The sequence below is a fragment of the Euwallacea fornicatus genome, chromosome 12, assembly GCF_040115645.1.
Source record: "Euwallacea fornicatus isolate EFF26 chromosome 12, ASM4011564v1, whole genome shotgun sequence".
Lineage (NCBI taxonomy): Eukaryota > Metazoa > Arthropoda > Insecta > Coleoptera > Curculionidae > Euwallacea > Euwallacea fornicatus.
The window spans coordinates 1,826,029-1,852,108 of NC_089552.1; the positions used below are offsets into that span (position 1 = coordinate 1,826,029).

General features: G+C 38.0%; 1 protein-coding gene and 1 long non-coding RNA gene across 6 annotated transcripts in view; one reads left to right on the top strand and one right to left on the bottom strand.

Annotated features, from left to right (window-relative positions):
• LOC136342397 (limbic system-associated membrane protein-like) overlaps nt 1-26,080 on the top strand; it is an 82,042-nt gene that overhangs the window by 40,696 nt on the left and 15,266 nt on the right. For all 4 annotated transcript variants that reach the window (XM_066288150.1, XM_066288152.1, XM_066288151.1 and 1 more), the window contains 3 exons: nt 6,633-6,758; nt 8,783-8,983; nt 11,586-11,858. In XM_066288150.1, coding sequence (XP_066144247.1) covers nt 6,633-6,758; nt 8,783-8,983; nt 11,586-11,858 — 600 coding nt within the window. The remainder of the gene's footprint in view (nt 1-6,632; nt 6,759-8,782; nt 8,984-11,585; nt 11,859-26,080) is intronic.
• On the bottom strand, nt 827-18,033 carry LOC136342399 (uncharacterized). 2 transcript variants are annotated; one of them, XR_010732635.1, is made up of 3 exons: nt 17,812-18,033; nt 1,734-2,035; nt 827-1,668 (listed from the first exon to the last, which is right to left on the bottom strand). It is a non-coding gene; the product is annotated as an uncharacterized lncRNA (long non-coding RNA). The 2 variants fall into 2 exon arrangements; XR_010732636.1 differs by having other exon boundaries at nt 17,774-18,033.

A 26,080-nucleotide genomic window follows, 5' to 3' on the forward strand; every position in this document is an offset into this window, starting at 1 on the left:
GTCTAGTGCTCAGATTCACGACTTCGGGTCTGATATCTGTGCCATGTGTAATGGCGAAGCGTCTTAAATACCCCCTGTTTTAACAATATTTAAAAAAGCGAACTTAGTTCGACAGTTCGCTTATTTACCTCGACACCGACAAGGCAAGAAAACAATTTATTATTATCTATTAAGATTTTATCGGATCATTACACAGTTTATAGTGCTAATTTTGCATTTTTAACTTGCTGAAACAAACATCTTACAGTTAAACAAATCTTTTTAAATGCCTCAAGACACTACACATAAAAAGTTTTAATTGCTTCTTCTGAAACAGTTATTTACGTTGCAAGACCGGAAAGTAGTGTTTTGTGAGCGAGCCAAGCAGGAGCTTGCAAAGCTCTGCTAATCACATTTTCGGTCGCGTGACGTGTAATTTTTTTACTTCCGACTTTAACTCATATTTTGTTAGTTTTTTTTTTAATTTTACCTTTCGTTTGACAAAACAATGACATAAACATATTTCCAAAGATATTGACTTTTAAAACTTTTACAGCGTTATTTCACGGGCACGCGGAAAATGATTTGGTTGATTCCGTTGATTAACTTTCCAGTCCTGATTGGCAAAATGTTTTTTCTACGCTTTCAGGTAGAAAATTGCGCGCCATATGTTCTGGTCGTTCGTTAAAAAAATTTATTGTTGTATTTTTCATTGGGTGCTATGCATTTAAATAGAGCGATTTCGAGAAGGAAATTCAAAGATACCGAGGGACACGTTTAAATCGACTAGTCCCCCTCACGCGTCAATTAGTTTATATGTACAGGGACATCAAATGAAACATCTCAATCGACTCACAATTTTAGTGTTTGCTATTAAAAAAAAAAAAAAAAACAAACACTCTGTCAACGGTAAAATTTCGGTACATACCGATGTATTCCGGCCGTTAGATAGACCTTAATTAAAATTTTGTGAATTACTCAATGAAAGTAGACAACGTTTAATTTGGAAAATGGAAAATGTGAATTTACAATACAAAATTTACAAAATGTGAATTTACATTTCACTGGAGCGAATTTTACTAAACAAATATCGCGGCCAGCTAGGCAGCCGTTTTTCTGTGAAATGGTACGGCCTGCATGTATTCATGTATAACTCTCAATGAATGAATCCATTCAAAAGATGCCCAAAACGTGCAAATTAGACAAGCAACTCTTTCTTCTTTTCGAAAGTAAAACGTTCCCTTTCTAAATTAAAAAAAAAAAAAAATCTTGACCTGATCACTAAAAGCCTGCCCATTGACGCAACGTCCTTAAATAAAGCTCGGAAATGCCGCTTTTAATTGCTTTTATTGCATTTTCTTGTAATTGTGGGATACTCTCTTCCTTAATAATAATAATTACAGGGTGTGCTTAAATGGGGTTTATAACACCCTATCACAAATGTCTGAGGCGGAGACGAGGTTGTTTAACCCAAATTGCCTTAATTCAGATGTGAATGATTTTGGATATGCAGCACCTCGAGCTAAAATTTCTTAACATTTCTTTTGTAAATAAATGAGCAACACCTTAGAGTTAGTGATTGTTTATAAGGGCGGCAAATCTGAATCTATCTAGATTTTTGTTGGATACGTCAAACTCGGTACTTCAGCGGTGCAACACGGGTGTCTTATTGTTGCGCTGTCCATTCACCTATTAAACGTAATATAAAAAGTACAATGAATCTCGAGTTTGTTCTTTGTCACAAAATTTCTCACCTCAAATAAAATTCCTGACCTCGATGTTGTGATATCTCATTCCAAAGATCATTTTCTTAAAAAAAAAACAGCAATTTCCTAGAAATGTTGATTCCAGCTTCCAGGAATTGTCTGCTGGAAAGTGATAAACTTTCCTTGTCGTGTTTGAGAGTGAACGAAGAATTTTATTTCTATAGAACGCCCCTGCGTGAAGTATCTATATGTCGTCTCACCTTCATTTACATCTCTATCATGCTAGGATCGCCAATTTTGTTATCGTCATCATTGTCTTTCTCTACTTTCCTTTCATCAAGACGTCCACCCTGAAAATTAATTAAAAATTAAAGGAAAACGTTCAGGGAAACTCCGGAGAGGATGGTAGCATGCTGTGTGTCTTCGAGATGCCTCCTTTCGCTCCGGAGGTAAGTGAATTGGATTGAAAAGGTATAATAAGATTGCAGTATACTGATAAGTCGAAAATTGACACTACGGCATGGATCGTTCTGAGTGTGATGAAGATGTGTTTCGTATGAGTACTGCGAACGATTTCCATTTTGTGCATAATCGAATTTCAAACAACAAAACGCTAAAATTCCGTTAAAGATTTTTATTAAATTCACTCGCTTTGCCGCTCTTCCTCAAGATTATCCATTGAAATTTCCACCGCACCCCATAAAAATCCCTCGAATAAAACCGGCCATAAAAGAACACAAACTGTATATCCTTGCAAATTCGCGCCCTTTATGTTTCAACTTTGAGGATGCACGAAAACAATGTATTTTTATGGTGCGAAGTTACAACAAATTGGAATTGGAATCGGCATTGCCATCGTTGTATACCCATAACGTTTCTGAGCCGTAACTTGTCTAATCTGATGGAGCTAAACCAGTAATTAAATAAAGAGGGGAGGATTATTTATTGCTCACCAAGGGCGGAGTGATAAATAAATTGATACGTTGGACTGAGTTTAAAGCATGTAGAGATGGCTACCAGAGATAATGGAGCAGTTATACACGTCAACCTTTCGGATATGTAATGGGAGCGAAAGAGTACACCTACACACCCTTATAAAGTGGGGTAATTTCCATCCTTATCTGCGGTGGATGGTAATGAATCAACCTACCATTTCAATAAAATTAAGAATTTCAGGGAAGTTTTAAATTAACTAATTTCATTTATATACCCAAGGTAGATATTATTCAACTTCTATCATGAAATCTTGATTTTGAGAACGCCTCCAGGGATTAAAAATTGTATTTTATTGTAAGGGGAAGAATGAATGTAAAACTGCACGATCCTCAACTGGGAAAGTAGTGGCGTTCTTGAGCGCCTTAAACCAAGCTCTGCAGCAGTTGGCAACGTGCAGGAAGGGAGGGCAGGACAGAAGAAGAAAAAAATCCTTTTAGTTTTCACGATAAATTAAAACCGAGAAATTAGCAAAGATTTCTTATTCAGGATTTTCAGTTGATCCTGGATGAATACGACAAAAGGCTCTGCCTCTTGCGAAAACACAGATTTGCATCATTTCTTACATTGTGTCCCTCGCCAGCAGTAGCAGCAAACGATCTCGTTACCTTAATGAGAGACCATCTCCTTAAAAAATAATCCCAAAGAGACTCCCACGTAATTACTCGAGATAAACGATTTGCAGGAGCAATTAAATAATTACGTAATAAAATAATCCTTTAGTGGGAGCGGGGAGCTTTAAAAGTAAAGTTGTAAACCCGGAGCTTTTAAGCTGCGGTGGAGAGTTTGCCTCCCTGGAGGGTTTAGGGCTTGTGTCGATGACAAACAAGGCTCCAGGAAATTCTCCCTACTTTCACCAGGGTGCTTTTACGGTTATTTAGCAGGACCCCGATTAATTGGAAATTAATTGTGTGATTACAACTTACTGATTTCTGCAATTTTGTTTCGTTCAGAGACAAGAGCAGTTAAATTAGAAAAGTTACCACCATGTGCCACATCGGAGTTGGTTTGTTGTGTGTTGTGTATTGATAAGAACTTGCCAAAAAATCCCTTCAAAACGCAACTTTAAATTAGTTTTCTTTAACTTTTAATATTAGGGGTTTGAAATTTAATATTTTACCCGGACTAATCGATTTGCCGACGCCTTGGCCACAACTTTTTAGCTTCTGTATAAATCTTCATTACAAACTTTCCAAGTTAATAAACTAAAATATCGGTTCTCGGCAAAATCATAGGGTCTTCGAACTCTTATTACAAAGCTCCATTGTTCCAACAGCATGTGATATTATCCATGTCATAACTTCCCCAATTTAAATGACATGTTGAAAGGACTCGCACGAATTTAATACGTTTGAATGACAAGCTGAAAGGATTCACTAGGATTTAATAAATTTTCTTTTGGTCGTTTGCGAAGTACGTTGCTAATTTTTTAGAGTCGAACACACATATAACAAGATTATTTCATTTAACCATTTAAATACGGTTTTACCTATTTGCAACACCCTTTGAGCTCGGTCTTTTCCAATAACAAAAAATAGCAAAACTGCATAGATCTATAGTACCATTTGGATATTTTATTCAGCGGTTTAGAGGCATATTACAAATTCGCCGAATTAAAAGCAATGAGACATGAACCTTGAGAACAATGAGATTCTTCCAATTGGACGCGTGCTACTGGCATTTGGAGACGAGCAACGAAAACGAAACCATCCGCCATGACAGCTAAAGGCAATCATGAACCCTCTCGCAAAAAGGACAGAAATTTCCCGGGGAATGATGCCAAAATAACTTGTGTTTTTTGGATAACTCTCTATATGCTGGCGTTGTTTTTATAGGCAATTTTGATGTCGTTCCTCGAGGAATCTTCTACTCCATAGAATACAGAATTGAACCCCATATGTTGGAATTTCACAGAACAACGCAACGACGAGCATTTCTTCGACTGCTCTAAATTGCAGATTTGCTAACGTACGGGGTGTTATATGTAAAATAACGCGCTTTTTAAATTCAGATCGCACACATAGGCAGGACTCGCACCAGTCACATCTCCAAATCCTGATTTACAAAATTATTTTGATTTAATATATAACAATAAAATCAACCATTTAAGAGTGTTTCTATTGGAATTTTCCACCCTCTGTCTCCATTTTATACAGGACCTTTTTCGCCGTTATGCACATGGATTTTCAGTAAGTGTAAGGAAGAAATAATTAGGTCATTGATGAGTGTGAGAGAGACAGACTACCGCTTCCCCTTCCATCGCCAACGATCGGCTAGCGTCGTTGACTCGCAGGTAGTACGCTTTAAACCACGGATGGGTGTAGTTCTACCTGATTTTAGAGATTGTAAATTATGCGCAAATGTGCAAACTTAAATGCGCTTTTCGTGTACAATTTTCTTGATAATTTTAATGTACCCTTCCCATGATAGAAATGGTATTTTTATAATGCATCAATTGAAGAACAAGCCCTTTTTGTGACATGATCCGCCCTCGGACTGACTGCTTGCGAGTCAACGACGATAGCTTATCTCCCTTGCACTTGTCAATCGCCTAATTGCCCCTTGCTTGCACTCACTAAAATTCCATATGCATACCAGCGAAAAGGGTACTGCATACAAAAGGAAGGTATTAATTTATTCTTATGCTCTAATTAGTGCATAGGTTCGATACAGTATCTGCATGTATGTAAAATGTACGGGATATTCTATTTGAAACGTCACATTTGTATTCACATCTTTTTTGGTCAAACAGAGCTCGCATTTCCCCGTTGGTATCAAAAACGGTTACGTTTAAATATTTATAGAACCGGCAACTCAGCAAGTCAGAGCTCTACTCTTAAGGTTAGAGAGTTGCTCTGGAGGGTTTAAAAAATATATGGAGTATTCTAAAGACAGTTATCACATACATAATAAATAATTGGTAGTCGTGTATCCATCCGGTAGTTTCACAGAATATTACATGTTGCTATTGAACAGCAATACAATGGAATTTCGAGCATGTATCAAGGTTCGAAATACGTATGTTAAACGGTGTGAGTTAAATCTATTTAAAATAGTTCAGTTAAGTGTAATCACTGTTGATTAGCAAGAACGCGCGTTTTTAAGCCCAATATACGACAAGGTCTTATGTTTTGATATAGAACATGAAAATTTAAACACAACTAACTTTCAAGGGGTCTTCGGCGCGCTTTATTCCCTTCACCGGATATTCCGCACAATCTTGGGTCGATCCCACTTCTCATACTTAATGAACCGTTGCTTTCTCGCAGAAACACACGACGACACCAGAAAAGAGATGAATGTTCGTCACTTTTCCCGTCAATTTTTAACATGTGTGAACTTCTCAAATTGGCACAAGATTTCTTCGTTGTCAAATAGGGGAGGAAAGTTAAATAAACAAAGCAACATGAAGAAAAATCGGTACATAAGTACGTAATGGACCAAATTCGGTCAATTTCGTCATCAAGTTCTCTCCCTCGGGGCGCCAAAAGACCAAATTTTCCTAATCGCGTTTATTAATGTAAATCAATCCCAAAGTCCAATTTCGCCTTTCAAGGAAGATATTTTCGAAAATATCAGGGAATGCACGCCAATGCCATCAAGCATTTACATCAGAGTTTGGAAAACTAAAGCGTGCGCTAATACTGCGGATTCCAAAAAACACTTTGGAAAACGTAGAGGAATAATCACTTCCATTTGAATTTGAAGCTGGCAAAGTAGTATCAATACACCCCGAAATGAAGAGTAATCGAAACCGAATAGGAAACTCGTTTTAAATAGTTTCCACGATGTTTCCCATTTGCCGGCGGCGATGGGTTTAAGCCGTAACATCTGTATGCTGTTGAGTTTAACTGTCGTGCAGATAGAATGAAATCGCCCGAGCTATTTGTATTGGATTTCTATTCGGATAATTATTATCCAGGCACCACAATTTACGACTTAAATTGGTTTCAGATTCATGGCAAGCGACGAAAATCAAAATGGAACCGGCGATCCAGCCCAGTTTCATATCTTCTAGTCAAGTGTTCAAGGTTAAGGATAAGGACACTGTAGTGTTGCCCTGTCAAGTGGCCAATCCTGGTGAGTGGGAAGTATATGGAATTATCCTGAGTTTCAGAGTTAATAAAATCAAAACCTGTACCGCTGCATTTAACAAGCATTAATCTAACTATATGCATACACATTTTTTCAGATACTGCGGCTGCTAGTTTTAAACGGAATTCTATGTTCTATTATATGTGTATAGTTTTATGTCCTTACCGAAGCGTGGAAATTAAAATAGATTGATTCGAGCACAACAAATAAATTTAAATCCTAATGAAAATTTATTGAATGCGATAACAAAAGTTTTTCCGATATTTAATTAAATTTTAGCTTCTAAAAACGCGTGATGATCGAATTATTTACCTACGAGGTTTTCAATTAAAATCACAGTAATCTTTTTGTTAAAAGTTAGAAATTTCGCAATGGACAGGCAATGTAAATTTTTTCTGCCCTGTGTGTGACATCACGGGATCGAATATGATAATCGGGGAAACTGTGCAGTTTAGTTTTATGACCAAAAAAAAGCAGGATTGGCGTTCGTCCTAAACTGAAGTCCCGCCATAAATTCCATCCTAAGGAGAAATTTCAATTACCTACAGATAATAATTTATACCAATTCCAGATACAAAATGTTCATATTCTCTGTTCAGTTATGGCTAGTCCCGATACGTTTCTAGAATCATTTTTATTAAGACACGTTGCAAACGTTGCGACTCACGCAGGCAGCACAGTCCATCCTTACAAAGTGGGGATTTTCTGTCTCTTTTTAAATCATGCGATCAAACTCCCCTGCAGATCGAATTACAAGAATCGATGTGATTTCTCACTATTCTACATCTATGAAATGAGTTTACACTTATTTGCCTAAAAAAAACAACACAACTTAGTTGATTTTGAAATAACGATGCTTCTAATGATGCAGGTAAAAATGTTTCGTACTATGTCGGGATCGATCCTTTTCCATTATTTTTGTGTTGCGATGTTTTAGATGAAAAATCCACGTTGATTGTGAAAATTGGAAAAATCTTCTAATTGCAGGAGTTTCCGGTATATCGGCATATCTGCACAATTAACCTGTTTCAATAAGTTCAAATGCGTCGCTTGGAAGATTAATTCCGGAAAGAAAGAATCACATTTTCACAGTTAATAAATCTCTATCTTCAGTCATTTGTTATAAGTCGATGAGAAGAAAAACGATTTGGAGGATTTCGAGGTTTTCGCCCCCAATGAAAGACTATGGGGAATACGGCTTTTTGAAATTTAAAGAAAATGGAAAGTGGAAATTAGCTTTGAGATCGGAGTTCTGGATTAACGAATGCAGAACACATAAATTGTCATATTCAATTTGAAAATAAAAGCTCGGTTTCAATGATTCAGTCAGATATCTAAATCAATTGCTTTAATTAAAGCTTGGAGGGAAATCACTTACAGGGTATATTTACAATACTGCGAGGTTTTATTTTTATAATCACCCTGTAGAACTATTAGGAATCAAATGTCCCTTTGTTCGGGATGAAGGACCATAGAAATTATGTGTGAACAAGTGTAATCTTCAGGTCTTTAAAGAAATATGTTCTACATGTCAGATGTGGATTGTTTTGCACTGAGAATACTGTACATTCCACCCCTGCCAGGTTGTCAGCGGTCTTTCCCCAAAAAAAAACCAGCACTAAAATAAGTTTAATCTTCAGGAAAAAGGCAATATTTAGATTAATTATTGAGGCAGTTTCCCTCTACCCGCATTGCGGTTTTATACAGGGTTTGATTAAGTGATTATTACGTTTTTTTTTCTACTTTACGAGTCATGATTACGACAGTAATGCTAAGGCGAATGTTTAATATAGTACTTGAGTGCGCCATGTCATTTTCCAGCATTTTTGCTAAATTTCCATCCCATCACAAGCTATTAATAAACCACCCGATATCATAAAAGCCCTTTTCCAAAACTCCCGGATATTTTCTCGGGCACTCCTCGTCACAACGAATCTTTTCATCCCTATCGATTTGCCCCATAGTTATTTTCAAACAAAGGGGAACTCTTTAAATATATTTTGTTCCAGGTCCGTACGTACTGGTGTGGAAAAGAGGAATTGCTGTGCTGTCAGCGGGCACGACGGTCGTATCTCCGGACCCGAGAGTGACTCTAAACCCCGATTACAGTTTAGAGATCAAAGAAGTGGGACCCCAGGATGCCGGCGATTACGTTTGTCAGATAGGCACTTTACAACCCAAGGAAATTACACATACGGTCGAGATACTTGGTGAGAGGATTCTTCAATGTTTGTTTTCGTTTTTTAAAGAGGGTAAAGGAGCGAAACAATTTTTAGTAACAAAAAAAAGAAGATTTTCGTGACCAATTGGTCATCCGATCATTACGTCTTAAGCTGATACTCTGAGGGCTTGCATTAAGACCTCTTGGATGTTGTAGGGCGTTGCAGCTAAATCTAAATAAAAAAAAAGACAAGTGAAAATTTTTCTTGTAACAAGATTACGAGTGTACGCGAAGCGTCCTATTTGATAAATGACCACCACGATCTCTCACTCCTTGTCAAAATTTTCCAAGATTTCCGAATATCACGGACGGATAAGCTTGACGTGCACGTTTCATGTTTTTACATATTGAGCGAACCGTGCAGTCTCAAATTTGCAGACAATTTGGCCGCAGATAAATATTTGCTCCAAAAATTGACACCCTGTATCGCACTAGTATTCAGAGCGTTTCATTTTGAAATGAAATACATGTGATCTAAGAAAGTCACACGTCCTGGTCACACCCGCCTAAGGTGTTTCTATGGTTCAAATGATGTGACTTTTCATTGACGTCACAAAATGTACCGATTGAGAGTCGCCTTGCGCAAAATGACAAGTGACAGATTTAATGTGCTGAAAAATAATAAAGACGCATTTGAATGTCTGCACATAACCAGATTTTTTGCACGGTTGCCGTATAATTTGTCGACTTTTTGCTTTAATTTGGTATTTTGACATGTCGCGTTCTTTATCGTACCTTTGCACCGGCACCTGACAAAGTCCTGTTACATATTAATTCTGAGGTGATGTGGCGTCGCTGCTGACATTACGCCTGGGTCGTGCATAAAAAGTTACGTCATTCGAACCATAGGTGCTAAGTACCCTACTAGTGCCGTCTTCGTGACGGATAATGGTTACGAGGTTAGTTAGACTTGATAAATGTTGCCCCGCGTGGAGCTCATTAAAGGAACGTTTACGAAGGAGGCACATGTCAAATAAATTACAAGACATTTGCAGAAATATGAAAATTGCGCAAAATTACAAACCCCAGGAGCAAGAAGAAAAGTTTTAAGTCGTAAAGGTTTGTAACTTTTTAATACCTTCAAACTAGAATATCGCGTGCCATAATGCAGCTTAACAACCGAGTTATCGTTATTACCTTAATTATTTTAAAGCAGGACCAGCAATTTTTGTCCAATATTTCAAAAGCTCTTTTTGTTTATAAAACATTGATGTACATTTATTAACGTATGCACTTATTTGCGTTCTAAACTGCTTTAGATACTCAGACGTTAATATAACGATTTGAAACCCATCGAGTAAACACCCTGAAGGATAAACATCCGGAAACTCTTAATCGAAGCCATCATACAAGTTCGTCAAATCCACATTGAATTCGTCGTGCTTCGTGTACATTACGTCCTAATTTTCCATTTTTTGCATTTTACGATTGCTCGTAACGAAACAATTTTCCCATCCAACGCCTTTTATTATAAAATTCAAACGTTATAAAAATTTTATATCTGTATTTTAAAGTTATTTACTTTTTAAACGCGACCTTGTTTTATTAAAAAACATATTTCTTGGCTCGTGAAAATCGCAGGTCTTTTTGAGCGTTTGCCAGCATGAACTAGGAAAGTCCTGTTTCCCAAGCCTTATATCTCACGATTTTGTGCTTGAGTTTTGACCCACTTTCTAACTTTCAGACGACAGGGATGAAAAAAATTCAAGTATAAATATTTTTAGTTTGTCGGATTCAACTTAGTGGAACATTGAGTAGAAATTATTATTGATTTACCACCATGGCTGTTTCGGAGCTCCTATTAAAGATTCCCCCAATAAGGCCGTTAAAACTAAATTTTTTCTTGGCTCATTAAATTTTCCTAATTAAAACTTCCAAATGATGGCTCATACATTTCCAGAGGGATTGCCAATTTAATTTCTTAATGGCCAAGCCGTTTGGTTTTTTGCTACGCCCGCCTTGTTTTAGTATTAACGAGATTCAAAATAAATCGTATTTCCAATTAACATTTTTAAATTTGAAGCAAAAATAGAAAACGTGTTTCGTAAGCTCACCGGGATTTCATATCTTCACTAGGACTTTAATCCTGTAACTTTTTGCGTGAAACTATGTAGGAAGGTCATTATTTTTAATGCACCTAACTTTTAGGTTAAATGTGAAGTTTTAGGGAAATACGGAGTGATGGGGATATGATTTTTTAAATAAAACTCGGAACATAGTTGCAGACGGTAGCTGTCGAAAGAGATATGAGCAACATACTTTCGCAGAATTAAAGGCGGTCTCGCTCTACTCTAATAAATTACGAGTCACAAAGGAAAATATTTCCCTGCCAGGGAAAAACACAATGCCGCAGCTTTTGTGCGACATATTTGTCAGGTGCACTCTTTCATGAAAATATTGAGCTCTCTGTCCAATTAGGGCGCAAGAAATGTGTGCCTGATGCTTTCTGGCTCGCTTAATTTGCCCTTTGACTGGGAGCTATAGCTATTTTCCTAGAAAAAGGCTTTTCTGCTCTACCTCAGTAATTTATCGGTTTCACCCCAATAAACCTTCGAAAAAGAACAATTTTCTCATTCCGGTCTCCGTTTCAGTTCCGCCTAGAATACATTACGTAACATCGGGCGGACGTGTTGAAGTGAAAAAGGGATCCACCGTGCGTCTCGAATGCAAATCATCAGGAAATCCTGTTCCGAAGGTCACGTGGTCCCGAAAAAACAACATTCTCCCAGGGGGGGAGCAGAGCGTCACGACGTCCGTTCTCACATTTGACAAGGTGGACCGACATCAGGCTGGAATCTACGAGTGTCTGGCCAGCAACGGAGTGGGGGAAGATGTTATCGAACAAATTTTGCTGCATGTTTTATGTAAGTAATCTTATTCAATTTATCAGTGCAGTTGACCGACGTTCGGCAAGCGGCAGGAGGTTGCAGCGTTCGATTGGTTAGCGCTTGATGTCGTGACCTGCGATCGTCAGCAAATTGGCCATAGACTGTTGAATTCCTAGGATTTCAGTGAGTTATTCGATGAGGACATTTACAGGAAAGGCGGTTAGCTTTCCGATTGAATACTCAGCACATATATCGTATTAGCGCTTCACATAGGAATGGTTACGAAAGAGCATTTTAAGGTGGCATTTCCCAACGAGCATGAGGCTTAAAATTAATTTACTTTTTCAAACTGCTATAAAACTGAATTCAAGCCTAATATACCCACTCAACGACGGATTAATACGATGATGCGAAAGCACTGGAAACAAAACTTCAAAGAGTTTACTGGCTTAAAACACCCGTCATGGGATAAAAGTTGAAATTAATTAATTATGGTCCGACGTTGCGTCCATCGTGCAGCTTTGAAGGGTGATGAACGTGCGAGATGAAAAGTTTTATCGAAAAATTCTAACAGGTGATAATTAAAGTAAATCAGCCCTAGGCCGTAAACCGCAAACGCCGAGCGTTGATTTGGCCATTTTATATTTACCATCAAACACCTGACTGAGAACAGATCACAGATGAATTTATCTAAGACACACCCTCGATATTTCAACGCTCACTTTTTCATTTATTTTGTAAAACCTCTCTCAAAAATAGAGAAGTTGCGATACGGTATTTCTCATTAAAAGTTGGTCCGATTTAGTTTCCATTCCCCAGATTAACTTTGTCGAACCTCATGAATACCCTTCATTACATTGGGATTAGAGTCAAATTACTAATATCTTGTCAACTTTAACTGCAATCTATTTTCCATGAAATTGTTGAAATAGAGCCTGGGTGTTTGCGAGAATCGTGATTTTTTATGGTAAACAACATATGAGAGAACAATCGCCCTTTGGCCCTTGGAGCCGATTTTTCGACGTCCAGCTAAAACTGCATGCGAACTAAGTCACGGTTAAAGGTAACTCTGAGCTAAAGTTTTTATATCAATTACGAAGAGGTTTCAAATAGTTGTCTACTGTTGGTTAAGTGTTCACCCCAGCTTGAAACACACTTCATGTCCCATTTGGTTCAGGTTAGCCTGAACTAAGATAAAAGACAAAATACACCATTTTTTTTAATAAATGATTTTTCTACAATAGCGACATTAGCGCAAAAGAGATTTTCCGCCAAATTGGGCCAAACTTATCAGGAAACTACCTCATATACTTCAGGTTAGTTCAGGTTCAATAAACTTCTAAATCAGTGTGGATGAGTTATGTTACTTATTACACAAGCTACTTATTTCTCTCCAAAGTATGTGATTCGTCATTAATCGAAGGCTCTAACCATTTTTCAAGCGTCCCGCTCAGACTTGGTGAGATCCAATCTCACGAATTTCCTCCAAGATTCAGGTTTTCCACAAATCGCTTTAGGATTAACCACAGGTGTTAACTAAAGTAATTTATTTATTCCAAAATGATGATCCGTTTGGAATTGAACTTTAACCACTATTTCCTACCGAGATCAATCCATCTTTAAAGTAAGAAGAAGTCAGCTTCGAACTTTTAAGATGTGTCGAGGTCGAGGTTTAGGAAGAACACTTGTAAATCTAAGGCTCAAATGCACTTCAAGCTAAGTTTTTGCAAAGATTACTTAAGGTGGGATGAAGCTTTATGAAGTGAGAATGTAGTTCGTTGCCAATGTTGAAACAGTTAAGAAGTTGTTTGGCGATTTGGTAGAAATCGATGGGATCTTTGCCGTAGCTGGAACTGGCAGTAATTCACTCTTAATTGATTCTTGTTTACTTCATCATCGATTGTGTGGACACAAGGCGGCGTGAGTTTTTGAACCTCTTTTAAAGGATTTTAGACCGTTTTTCGTGCTGTTGTCCTTTCGAATAGTATCGAAAATCGTCGAATTTGCCGGAGTCCTTTCCCAGATAATTGATTTCTATAGGATGTTATTGGGATTGTCGAGTGACTGCCCTTCGAAAATAAGAGTGCTAGGACAGTTCGCTATTATTGTAGCACATTTACTCAAAATTAGTGTGAGCGGTGGCCTTGCGGCCGCGAATTGCACGCGTTAACTGGTTCACATTCTAAAGCTTCCACGAGGGGAAAGTGTGATCTTACCGCACTCATGACCCAGCGAAATTACCGGCTTAAGGGTGTCTCTCTAAATTTATTCTTGCAATTAATTTACATACCATAAAAATTCTAGAACCATTACCAACAGACTAAGGAGTCTCTTCGATAGCTTCGTGTTCCACTACGCAATTCTTTTTCGGCAATTCGCTCCGACCCACATTATGCTAACGACCCAACTCTTCCGTGCCAAAAAATATTTACCCACGCGTTAACCAAACCACATAGCTTAAATATTACCACAATAATTGAGTATAATACCTGAAAGGTAACATAGATTTTTATCTAACTAATGCTAGACACGCGAAGCCGCAAAACAAGAATGCCGCTCGAGCTTTTGTCTGTAAATTTCCTTTTTACAAATTCGCATGATGTCTTGCAATTTAAAAGTTCGAATCATTGTCGTCGGAGTAATCTCGAGTGGATTATTCGATACGATTAACCATCCGGTTGGCCAGTTAAAGTTCAACTATTATTGCTGTGAAGCCGGGCTAAAAATAAACCACGCCAGAGGAAAAGGTTAACAGAATTAGCTCGAGATTAAATGGCAATCTCGCAATTTTCTGCTAACAGCTTTTTCGCGCTCACGAGCGAAATTTCGATTAAGCTCTGGAACAACTAATTTTATAACTTTAACATCACTCATCCTGGTCCCTATGGCATCACCCATCGGAAACTTATTATCTAGGCACTATATTTTCTAACGTTATTACAGCTGCAAACGAATTATGATTAGACATAATGTATGAACGAGGTTCCCGCTCATCTTACGAAAATTAATGGGAACTTAAAAATTAAGCTGCTTCTAGCACCAGCAACGTCCGGAAGGCGTTATGAAGGTATCGAAATTAAATTTTTTTTTTATCTAAAAACGTTTTGCTTTAGATTGAAAGGATAATTAATAAATAAGTCTCTCGGGGCGCTGCTGATCTTCCGACTAATCCAAAAATATGCCGTTCAGATTTTCCAAATCGACCTTAAGCGACGATCATCTTTCACGAACTGCCCTGGTTGATTTTCGTAATCTATCCAAACTTCTAACCAAATGGCAAAAATCGTGAGGATTTGCCTACTCTCGACTCCCCGTTCGATAGTTCAAGTTTGGAATTTTTATCACTCACGCAGTAGAGGGCACGGTGAGTATGAGGCGAGCAATGAAATTAAAAAACGAAAATTTGCAAGTAAATTAACATCGCGGTTATTGCGTTGTTTGGAATTGATTATTACAGGCAAATGGGTAATGAAACCGAAAATAAACAGCCCGAAACTTAGCGAAATTGTTCGATAAATTAAGCAAAAAATGGGACTTAAATGTGAAGAACGCCAGTTCATGGAAGAAATTCTCGTTGTTAACATCATTCGTCATCTGGCCATATCATGTGTCACCGGCCGAGTATCCCTGACCATATTAAATCACACTAAACCTGCACGAACCATATTTCGTGATGTACATTACTACTATTTAATAATATTTAATTTAGTACTGTCCTTGTTTCCTCTACTTCTAGTATAGTCATGCTCTGATAGTTCCTGGCACTTAGTTGTGGTGTCTTGCCGTTTCATTCACGGTCACTGAGTAATTTGCTTGCTTCTTCAATTAACTTAAATAAATTTCTTTTTTTTTCGTTTTCCAGTTGCTGGTAGTCAACCGCAGCTACAAAATTCGGGGGGTTGAAACTTGGTAATATTACACGGAATTCGACTTTAAATTTAATGGCATTGAGATTTTTTTTTCATATAATCTCTGGAAAATTATGGACAAACGTGCCCAAATGTGTAAAATTTTGAAAAAGGTCTCTTCCAAGACACTTCGAATTTCCTAAACCACCAGAGGAGGCTTTGTATGGTTCAAATCACGTAACTCGTTATTCGCGTCGCAAAGTGTAACAATTGAGAGTCGCCTTACGTAACACTACAACTCATATACATTTAGTATGTTAAAAAAGAATAACGATACATTTGAATGTCCAAACACAGCGCTATTTTTTGCACGGTTGCCGCTTAATTCGTGGACGTTTTTGTTCCGTTTTTGGCGGTAAAAATGTGTTTTTGCTGAGACCAAAACAATGCTCCTGATTAATTCTTGCCGGTGTTGTTGTTATTATTATTATTGTTGGTACATTGCCCAACCTCTCAACCAGTCGGTGCAAGGAGCTAGCGCGTCCCCGTTACGTGTTAGCTTCGAAAAGATGCGGCATCACTGCTTACATGAAACTTGTGACGTACATAAAAAGTCAACTGATTTGAACCACAGGAAGTTGGGGGAACTTAATCGGGACTCTAACCTATCTCGAATTAAGCCGTGTGGATATTGGGGGGAATTTCGAATCAAGTTTATAATGGAGCAAATTTGCAAGATTTTATGTTAACTCGAACCGACAAGCAATAAAACTGGGTAGAATTTTAACATCCTCGAGTTGCTACGGACCTCTCCTGGAGTTCTATTGCGGTTAAGGTTATTGCCCATCTATTTTCATCTATTTTTGTTCCGAATTAATTGACATTTATCCCAAAACTTGCACCAACTTGAATTGACTAGACGCACATTCTCCGATAACGAAGCCGAAATAACATTAACAATAATTTATAAATACCACGATTAACGACTGTGACAAGTAATTTGCCGATGTCCCCAATAATTTCCTTCGGTTTTGACGACTACACACTGTACAGTTCTTTACTCGGAACAATTATTGTTGGAAACGGGCTAGAAAATTCAATTAGCAAATAACTATTAACAGTTTTACCGAATTTCCGATATGCGAATCCACTAAAAGCGTTTGATTTATCGCCTTAAAAACACAGATAATGCCCCGTAATTATTATTGCTGTGAAGTACAATTTAATTCGAATTTAATTAAACGATTTATGTGTTCGGTGAAATGTTTTTACATTAATTTTCAGCGACTGTCCACTCTGCATATTTAGCTTTGTTTCGAATGAGTTACGTCCATACCGAAAATATTTCCAACGGTGAACGGGTTTGTGGCCTACTGACTGGCGGCAACTCCCTGAGGGACTTATACATAATGCAGGTTTAAGAATGGATTTTACAAGACAGGGGTTTAAAATATAAAAAGACAGGATGGCTCAGAAAGTAAAATTTTCGTGATTTGGATGTGCCCGCAGAGGAAACGGATTCCTCTGCTGTGACGTGACGAAGGTTCTTAAAGGTTCACTCGTTCTCGACCCTTATATGCGACGACGGCTGTCATAATCTCACTAATGCGTCACGAATCGAAAGCAAAAGCATGTTAGTTGGCCCCGCTGAAGTGAATAAAAAATTCCAAGAAAATCATTTCTGAAAAAAATTTAAGGTGGGCTGACTAATGAGGCTCACATCATTTCGTCTCTATTCGATGTGCCCTGTCACGCACTACCGACTTTCCACTTGACATAATGTCCACCCTTTCCCGTGTTGGGACACGATTTGTTACTGTTTGTACACACCCCAGAGAATATCACGTGCCGTAAATTAGCTTCTCTTTGTATTACGGAGACGCGTTGGTATTGGATCTCACCGCAAGTAAAATGGTTTCGTTAGAATAATTCAAATAGTTTTGTTCAAAATAATATGGCACAAACAGGAAGTTCGCGTTGTTCATTTTGGCTTTTAGTTAAACTAGGATTAACGTTTTCAGGGCATTTCCCTAATGGTTCCGGTAATATGTAACCCAGAGCGATGCAGGATAAGAGTTCTTTTCCTTTTCAAACCAAACGTACCTCTTCTAATAATTGGATTAGCAAATTGCGATTTATACCTCTCTTCCAAATCTCCTTTAGGAATAGTAGAGCACCCCTCGTTAGGCTAAAACTAAGACGCCAGAGGCACCAATATTCGTAAAACAGCCAGTTCGAGCTTAACTAACATCGGAGGCGCATAATAAGCGCATAATATCGCTTTAGTCGAGCAATCCCGCGAAACCGTAAAATTTCCACAACCTGGATTGAGCAACTAAACACAAGGGGCCACTGTCTACTAACTTTGGATATTGTTTGAAGTAAAGCGGCCGCCAGAATCTGTTTATATTTTCAGTCTTGCACTACGTTCGCTTGTTCTGAATTGTTTTTCATTTAGACGAAATAACACCGTGGCGTGTAATATGCATTAAAATAAAGCGGACTTTGTTGTTTCGTATATGTTCTGTTTATCTGGAACTGCATCTCGTGTCGACGCGCCCACTTTCTGGAAGACAAGTTAGTTTTGATTAAGTGTTAATGTCATCGCGAGTTTTGTGAAGTCGGAAAAGATCAACGACCCCCAATCGGGTCGCACAGGGTGTTCCGCGATAGGGGGAAGACACTTTCGGAGGTGTCGTCGAAATAGTGATACGAACAGGCTCCGATACCCAACGGTTTGTGCAGCATTTGGTGTTCATTTTTTGCTTCGTTTTTTTTTTCACCACGTTAAAAGGCCTAGAATCACACAACACTTTCGCTGTGTTTCGATGGTGCCTGACAACTAAACTAAAAGCGTTTAAAATCACGAATAGCTCTAGCCAATAGCTTGTCACTCACACTTCTTTCCGTTGCATCTCAGTGAGTATCAAGTTAACAATTCAGCAAAATACACGTGAAATATTTCCAAACGATTGCCGTTCGGAGTAAAAAAGAGCGAGGTAACTTTTTTTTGAAGTAAAAGCAGTTCGTATTTAATTCCATAGATATGTGAAGTACACGAAAATAAATCACACGCCGAGCAAAAATCCAGTTCTATATGGCATACAGTGCTCAATTGTATTTTAATTGCGCTTAATAAGAGGCGTTCTTTGAAAAAAGCATTCAACAACATTTACCAACGAAAACTATGCTGATATGATCTTTATTTACGGCTTTGCCCGCCGCAATGCATTCGAAGTTGTTAGAGAATATGGCCGTAGTTTTTCAGAACAGCAACTTCCCCAACAACTGAACATTTGTCAGAGTTTTCCTTGGCGAGACGTTGGTGTTCGAGATCTCGTTCACAATCAGAATCTTGAGGAAAACATTATAAAAATTATCGAAGATGATCCCGCAAAAGGCAAATGCGGATTAGCAAGGAGACTCAGCGTTCCGCGCTTGGTTCTCAGTTTTGTACGTTAAATGGCAATATACAGGGTGTCGCTAAGAAAAAAGTTGTAGATTGTTTACTTTTATAACGAGCTTAAAAGATAACAGAAACAAAACTAATTATTTTATGTAAAGTCCCTGTACAGTCTGATAATTGTGATTGTAATGAAATAAAATTATATTCCGTGACATAGAACCGAGAATGCCCGGTAAAACTGGGCTTAAATCATTCTTAGCGTGCATGTTTCTTATACTAACATTTGTAATTACAGCAACAAAAAATTAAACAAATTCGATTATTAAAACCCGTAAGAAACTTAATGTGTCGGCCCTCCACGTTATCTTATACACTCCTGGACACGTCCAGGCGTCGATTCAATGAGATAATCGACGTCCTCATGAAGGATCTCGTTACCGGGTAGCATTATCTGCGTTAGCTGGATCTCATTATGACTTTGCACAGAGCCGCTAGGATTTGTAGGATGAATTTCGTAACCTCCTCCCTATAATATTCCAGACATATTCAAATAGTTATAGGTCTGAAGATCGGGGTGGCCAAGGAAACAAAGCCAGGGTGACACGTTCGGTTCTACTACATTATTGATGTGTCTCATCAGTCTTTAAATCGAAAGGACGCCCAATTGTTCCGATTAATAGTTTCGGATTACGAATACTTCGATGCAATAATTTACGAAACAATATCGGTACGAAAACGCACAAAAAACTTTCAATTTGCCTTTCGTAAAGGTACGAATTATAATCCGAACGATAACGAGCATGAAGTCGCTGTTAAACACTCAAAAAACTTTTCAGCCTCGTTTCAGCAAGAGAACCATACGCGAAACGACGTAACACACTGGCAATACCAGATATCGAAGATTTTACAGAAATTATGAAAATAATGTAAATTCAATATTCATTTCATTGGCGCGTTGATAAGACAATAGATTATATTTCTAGATTGCAGAAAATAAGGAATGGAAGTCACTATTTATAAATTTTTTCCATGATAATTTTATTTTTGTTACACCTCTGAAAAATTGAATATTCGAACGTTATTTATGACAAATCTGTATTGCCTGAAAACTTCCACTTGTGCTGGCACATTGATAAAATCAAATTTCATAAACAACATAAATACCAAGCATATTGGCGCAAATGGAATTTGTAGGAAATATGTATATGTTTAAGAACGTAGTGGCAGTCAGCACGATAATAATAGAATTGAGAATGATAATTAAGACGTAAGTAGTATTGCGTGACAAAGTCAAAAATGTTTTACGGCTGTGAGAGCCAATTTGCTAATGTGCAGTCAACTTTAACTGCAGCCTCATTTATATCCGAACGTTCACATAGGTTGATTTCTGCAGAAATTAGCTCGACGCTAAAGTTAAGAGTACATTAATAATAATTTGCCCCCTCGGGCAGATATCTTCGAAACCTATAAGATAATCGAACCAACAACTTCCTTTATAGAGTGAAGATGTAACTTTGTAGTACAAATTATACGTAACGTGGTTAGGTGGAATGCGAAATAATTTAATGGAAAGTTTTTGGGCGAAAGAACATTTGGATTCAATTATTTTAACCTGTTTAGACCCAGTGATAGCAGTAAATTCGAACAAGATTTTGTCTTTGATTCTCTCTAAAATTTTCAGATTTATTGTTTGGGCGTTACTTATCGTCACAGCGGGCTTTAGCTCAATTACTAACCAATATGTCACATATTTCATCGCTAATTTAGCACAGTCCATACCGAACGCATAAATTTCACTAATACCGCAAAATAATTTAATGCCTATAGATGGCGTTGATGAACGGCCCTACCGCCCGTTTATTTCTAAAACTCCGTATAGTCCTGGTTTTTCCGCCGCAAGGCATCGAACCGAAGAATAACAAACTGAAAACAACGGCAAAGCATGATCGGATAATCCGTCATTGGAATTGTTTATAGACCGCGAGATACGTTTAAATCGCTAAAACTAGATTTGTTGAATTAATTCCATGTTACACTTCCGCTAGTGGCGTGGTTATTGTTTATTGTTCTAATTGGTGTCCCTGCTAATTGCCTTCGAATCAATGCCAACTAGAAATATTAAAATTTGTTTGGAGGATTAAATAATGCTCGAATAGGGTTTTCGGATAATATGATGAAACAATTTCTATTGCCTGACAATTTCGATTAAGCAGCTCTCTACCTCATTTTGCGTGCTTTGAATGTTTCGTCATATCGACGTCATTTTATTCAAAATACCGTCATACATACAGCGGAATTGTGCGGTGACCTGCGTTGATACAAAGCCTATATCATGGTAAGCAGTTCAGTGAACCTCAAATACCTGTCAACAACAATCCGAGTTTGGTAGATAAAATCGATCCGAAAATTCTTCATCCTCATTAAACTACTAAGCACATTTTGTTATCCGCAACAATAACAACAACATCATACAATGCGGCCCAAATTTCGCCCACATGTACGGGCATCTTGGGGATTATAAGGGATGGAAAAACGGCTAAATGAGGAAAAGTTATGGACGGTCACTGGACCACGATGTGCATATCTCACGCTTGACAGCTATCTCATAGTTTCTGTAAATGTGTTGCCCTTGAGGTAGATTTTCGCACTGGAATTCCCTACGAGAGATCTATCTATGCAAAATACCATCTGGTTCCGAAAACATCTGCCAAAACTGTCATAAATTACCTTAGATCCTGTCACGTTACATTACTTACGGCTTAACGATTTATCTCGTGGCGAATTCGGGTGCCCGCAATAGTGCGAACTCAACGCGACAATATAACCTTTTTGGTCTGTTTTTGTTTTATTATGACGTATGGTTATATGCTAGACACCCGGAAATTGTTCTTCCGCCATATTACTGTCCTGAGTGCAGGTACTCCAGTCCGTCGTCAATTTCATTCTTATCATACTAAACGAGCTGCGCTACATCTTTTCTAATGTGTTACTCTTTATTGATATCTCAAGCTTGTTGACTAATTCGTATGGAAAAACTGTCTCCACACTTAAGACGTGTTTACACGAGTGCGTGCACAGTACATTCCCAAAAGAAAAATCGAAATAAATCGAAACGAAAGACGTCACGATCGTGAATTCGGATGTCAAACTTGTAAAACATTTCTTGCCCGACTCGGTAATTTGATACTTTCGTACCCCATGAAAACGTGGTTCACGATCGTGATTATCTACCCCTGTAAACGCGCCTTTATTCTTCCATTTCAAATCTTTCCCCTGGAGCATCGTTTTTGTATTAAGTACCTTTTTCGTTGCTAAGCACTCGGAGCTATATTGAGTGCGAACAAGAGACAATTAGGCGATTTATGAGTGCGAGGGAGACAGGCTGTCCTTCGCCTTTCCATCGTCAGCGGTCGGCTAACGTCGTCGACTCGTAGGCAGTACGCTTTAATCCGTGGAAGGGTGCAGTTCTACGTGATTTTGGAGGTCGTAAATTACGCGCATATATGCAAATTTAAATGCGTTCTTCGTAAATAAATTTCACGATAAATTTTAATGTAGCCCTGCTACGGTAGAAATGGTATTTTTAGAATGCATCAATCGAAAAACAAGCCCTTTTTGTGACATGATCCTTCCTCGGATTAACGAGCATTGTTTGCGAGTCAACGACGGTGACCTATCACCCTCGCACTCATCAATCACCTAACTGCCTCTTGCTTGCACTCATTAAAACTTCATGTCCATTGCAGCGAAACAGATACTGTATTGCAAAAACTTGCATTCACATTGGAATGTAAAAATTTAATTCCAGAATTAACCACTTCCGACTGGAAAAACTGTTCTAGAAGTCCACATTCACCTTGGCGTTTCGTAATAAATTAACAAATTGGAATTTTGATAAGCAATTCAGGAAAATGCGAAAAAGTAGTCAAATGCCCCATTCGCATTTATTTCGCCAAGATCGCAGATAATGAGAACACGCAAACCATCAAATGTACCTCTCATTTCGAATTTTAGTGAATGTGTTGTACAGTCACTCCACATTAAACTGTAAATATGATATACACTTGGGCCTTTTGTCTTCGTTATTGTACGTTTCGCTGTTTCCCTCTCTGATATTCGCGTTTTGAAATAATAAAGATTCTAAAACTCAGTAAACTCGGCGATTTTAACATTTAAAAAAGGCCCTGATAAAAACCTGAGCATCGCTTTCCTTTTTCCTGCCCGTTTTGAATGGATTTGTAAGTGCAGCTGGCATTTTATTTGCGCAACCGTTTTCAAATTGTAAATTACGTGGCTTTTTCCCGTTTTTGCTACAGATGCTCTAAGAGGATTGTCATAATGTATTCTACAAATTAATTTGGATTAACACTTAGCCCTTGGTGGAAATATGCTTTAAAAATAGCATTTTTACTGCCTCAGTTTTTTATTCCTTCCGCGCTAAATGAGGATTTTTGAAGGAATTATAAAAGTAATCCTGTTAATTATGCAAACCTGTCCCGTACATTTCCAGTGAAATTTATAGCAGCATGCCCACCATAATTCCATTGAGCTGTCCAGGAAACAAAAGTTTAATTTTAGTTCAAAAGCTTAACTGTAAGAGGGACTCTTCGGAGCGATTCTGCGATGACATTACAGATATGCTAAGCGCGGGTCGAATCCCTAGAATCCTAGCCAAAGGGGTTGTGGGGGATATTGAGTGGATAAAACGAACCGATGCCGATGGCTTAGACATAACCTCAAGCAAAGAAACTTCCGGGATAAGCTTTTCTTTAACCGGAAAGAGAACATGGACGGGCGGAAGCAACGACCAGAAGATTGCGTTTCCAAACAAGTTAAGTAGAACCGGCTGAGCAATTGGTACGGCTCAATCCTTCAACCATCCAAGAAAGACGGCGATGGACCAGTCAGTTTTCCCAGGAAGAATTGATCCAGTTTTCATCAGGCCTGCGAGTCATTCTAACTACATTTCTACTCAACCGTTTCGATACTAGTGGCATGGGGGTATATAGCAAAGATGTTGATGAATGCCAATGTAACTACTTAAAGGGTTAAAAGGCTCATATGAACACGAATTCACGTCGGCTTAGTGCTTGAGGTACAGGGTTTAAAAAAAAAAATTGTTCCGTGTTATGATTGTACTTTTGTTCAATAACAAATCAATTTGGCGAAATTCTGGATGTTGGGAGTATCGGTGATGAAAAATTCAAATATTTACTTAGTTTTTGGTTCAATGTTAAAGGGCGCCATTTAAAATGTTCTAGTTTGATTTGAATAACCATAACTCTTAGTATTTATACACTATATATGGTGCTTTCTGGTATTGCACAAAAAACTAGGTAAACGTTCGAGTTTCTTGTCACCAACAGTCCTATAACTTTGTCAAATTCACTTCTGAACATGTGACAATAACAACCTGAACTAACCTGGACAAAAACATAATGAAAATACCCATAAAAAAAAATTTTACCCCTGTAAGAATCATGTCGATATGGACTCCTGTTCATATGAACTTTTTATCGTAACAGTAGTCAAAGATTCATGCTTCGAAGTCAGTAAAAGTATTTAATAAACGCCCTGTGTTCAAGATAAATAAATACAAGGTTCGAAGTTTTTAAGGGCCGTTTCAGGCCTATTGACGATGAGTCCAATGTAGGAAGTGCGTAGTAAGAAGTTTTTAGTGTTTAAAAAGAAACGAGAACGTAAGCGGCGATTTTTTCATTTAAAACAAGGCAAAATTAAACAATTCGGAAATATCCGAAAGGCAATGGGGAATTGTGTGTAAACAAGATAAAATTAATGCTCTAGGAAAGTATACAAAATTGCTGGATTTTAGTTATTAAAGGATACTTCATTAATATTTTGCGGATACATGCAGGTAACAAACAGGGATTTAGTTTTATTCGTAGTTTATTTGGTTTGAATTTCATATAAATGCGAAAACAGAAAATAGATTTTGCAAGTAGTTATAAATGATCTGAAAAACACCGCGAGTAATTGGAAATTATATATCGTTAACGACTTCGTTGCGCGAGTGATTGTGCCACGACATCTCGACGGAGAAAATTTACTGGCAAGCCTGGAAGAAGTCTGGAAAATATCTATTCGTAATACATTAAATCAAACACTGCACAATATTTAGCAACTGCAACGAAAGGGTGCAAGTCAAACGTCAGATTCACGAACCATATTTCCATCATTACATAGCTAATGAACAAAAAGAGCCCATTTCTTTTTTAAACATTTTTATCGGACCCTTATCTCAGATTTCTCTTGACAATTCACTTATGGAAATCCTACTGGACTGCCAGTCATTATTTCGACTTGATACCCTTAAAAGTTGAGTTCAAAGTAAGGGCGGATAACGCGAATATTACGCTTATTAAGTATGCATGAGTTTTGCCTGTTGACTGGTTGTTTCAGTTTCCTTATGAGGAAATCCTCTGTTTCATGCATAGTTCCTGTATGACTCGATCACAGCAAATATTTGACATTTCATGGATTTTCACCCGATCCCTTTCGCAGATGCAGCTCTACGCTTCGCAGCTACTAGGAGAATGGTCCCAGAAGGGTCGGATCATGACGTGTAGAGGGTGATTTTTTTGTTAACTAATTTGCCTGTACTGCAAGGACTAAGCTTTGAAAAGCTCATGTCTAATGTTCACCCCCTTCGCCAGATTTAGCTCCCTCAGATTATTTTCCGTTTCCAAACTCGAAAAAATTGCTTCGTAAATTTGCCAATAATGAATATTTTAAGACGTTTGTTGCTTCTTACTATAAGCAGGGTATAGTGGGGGAGGGGGGAAAGTGTGTTAATCTCGAAGGAGACTATAGCACGAAATAATGTAGTATTTCACAAAACGTTTTTCCTTTCAGTGTTAGGTTGGCCACTTCTGGGACTACACTCGTAAATCTTCGCCCTTACATTTCTCAATTTCCGTAAACCTTCGTTTACATTCCGATAATTAGAAATTAATATTCCAGACACGTTCAACCGGTTACAAGAG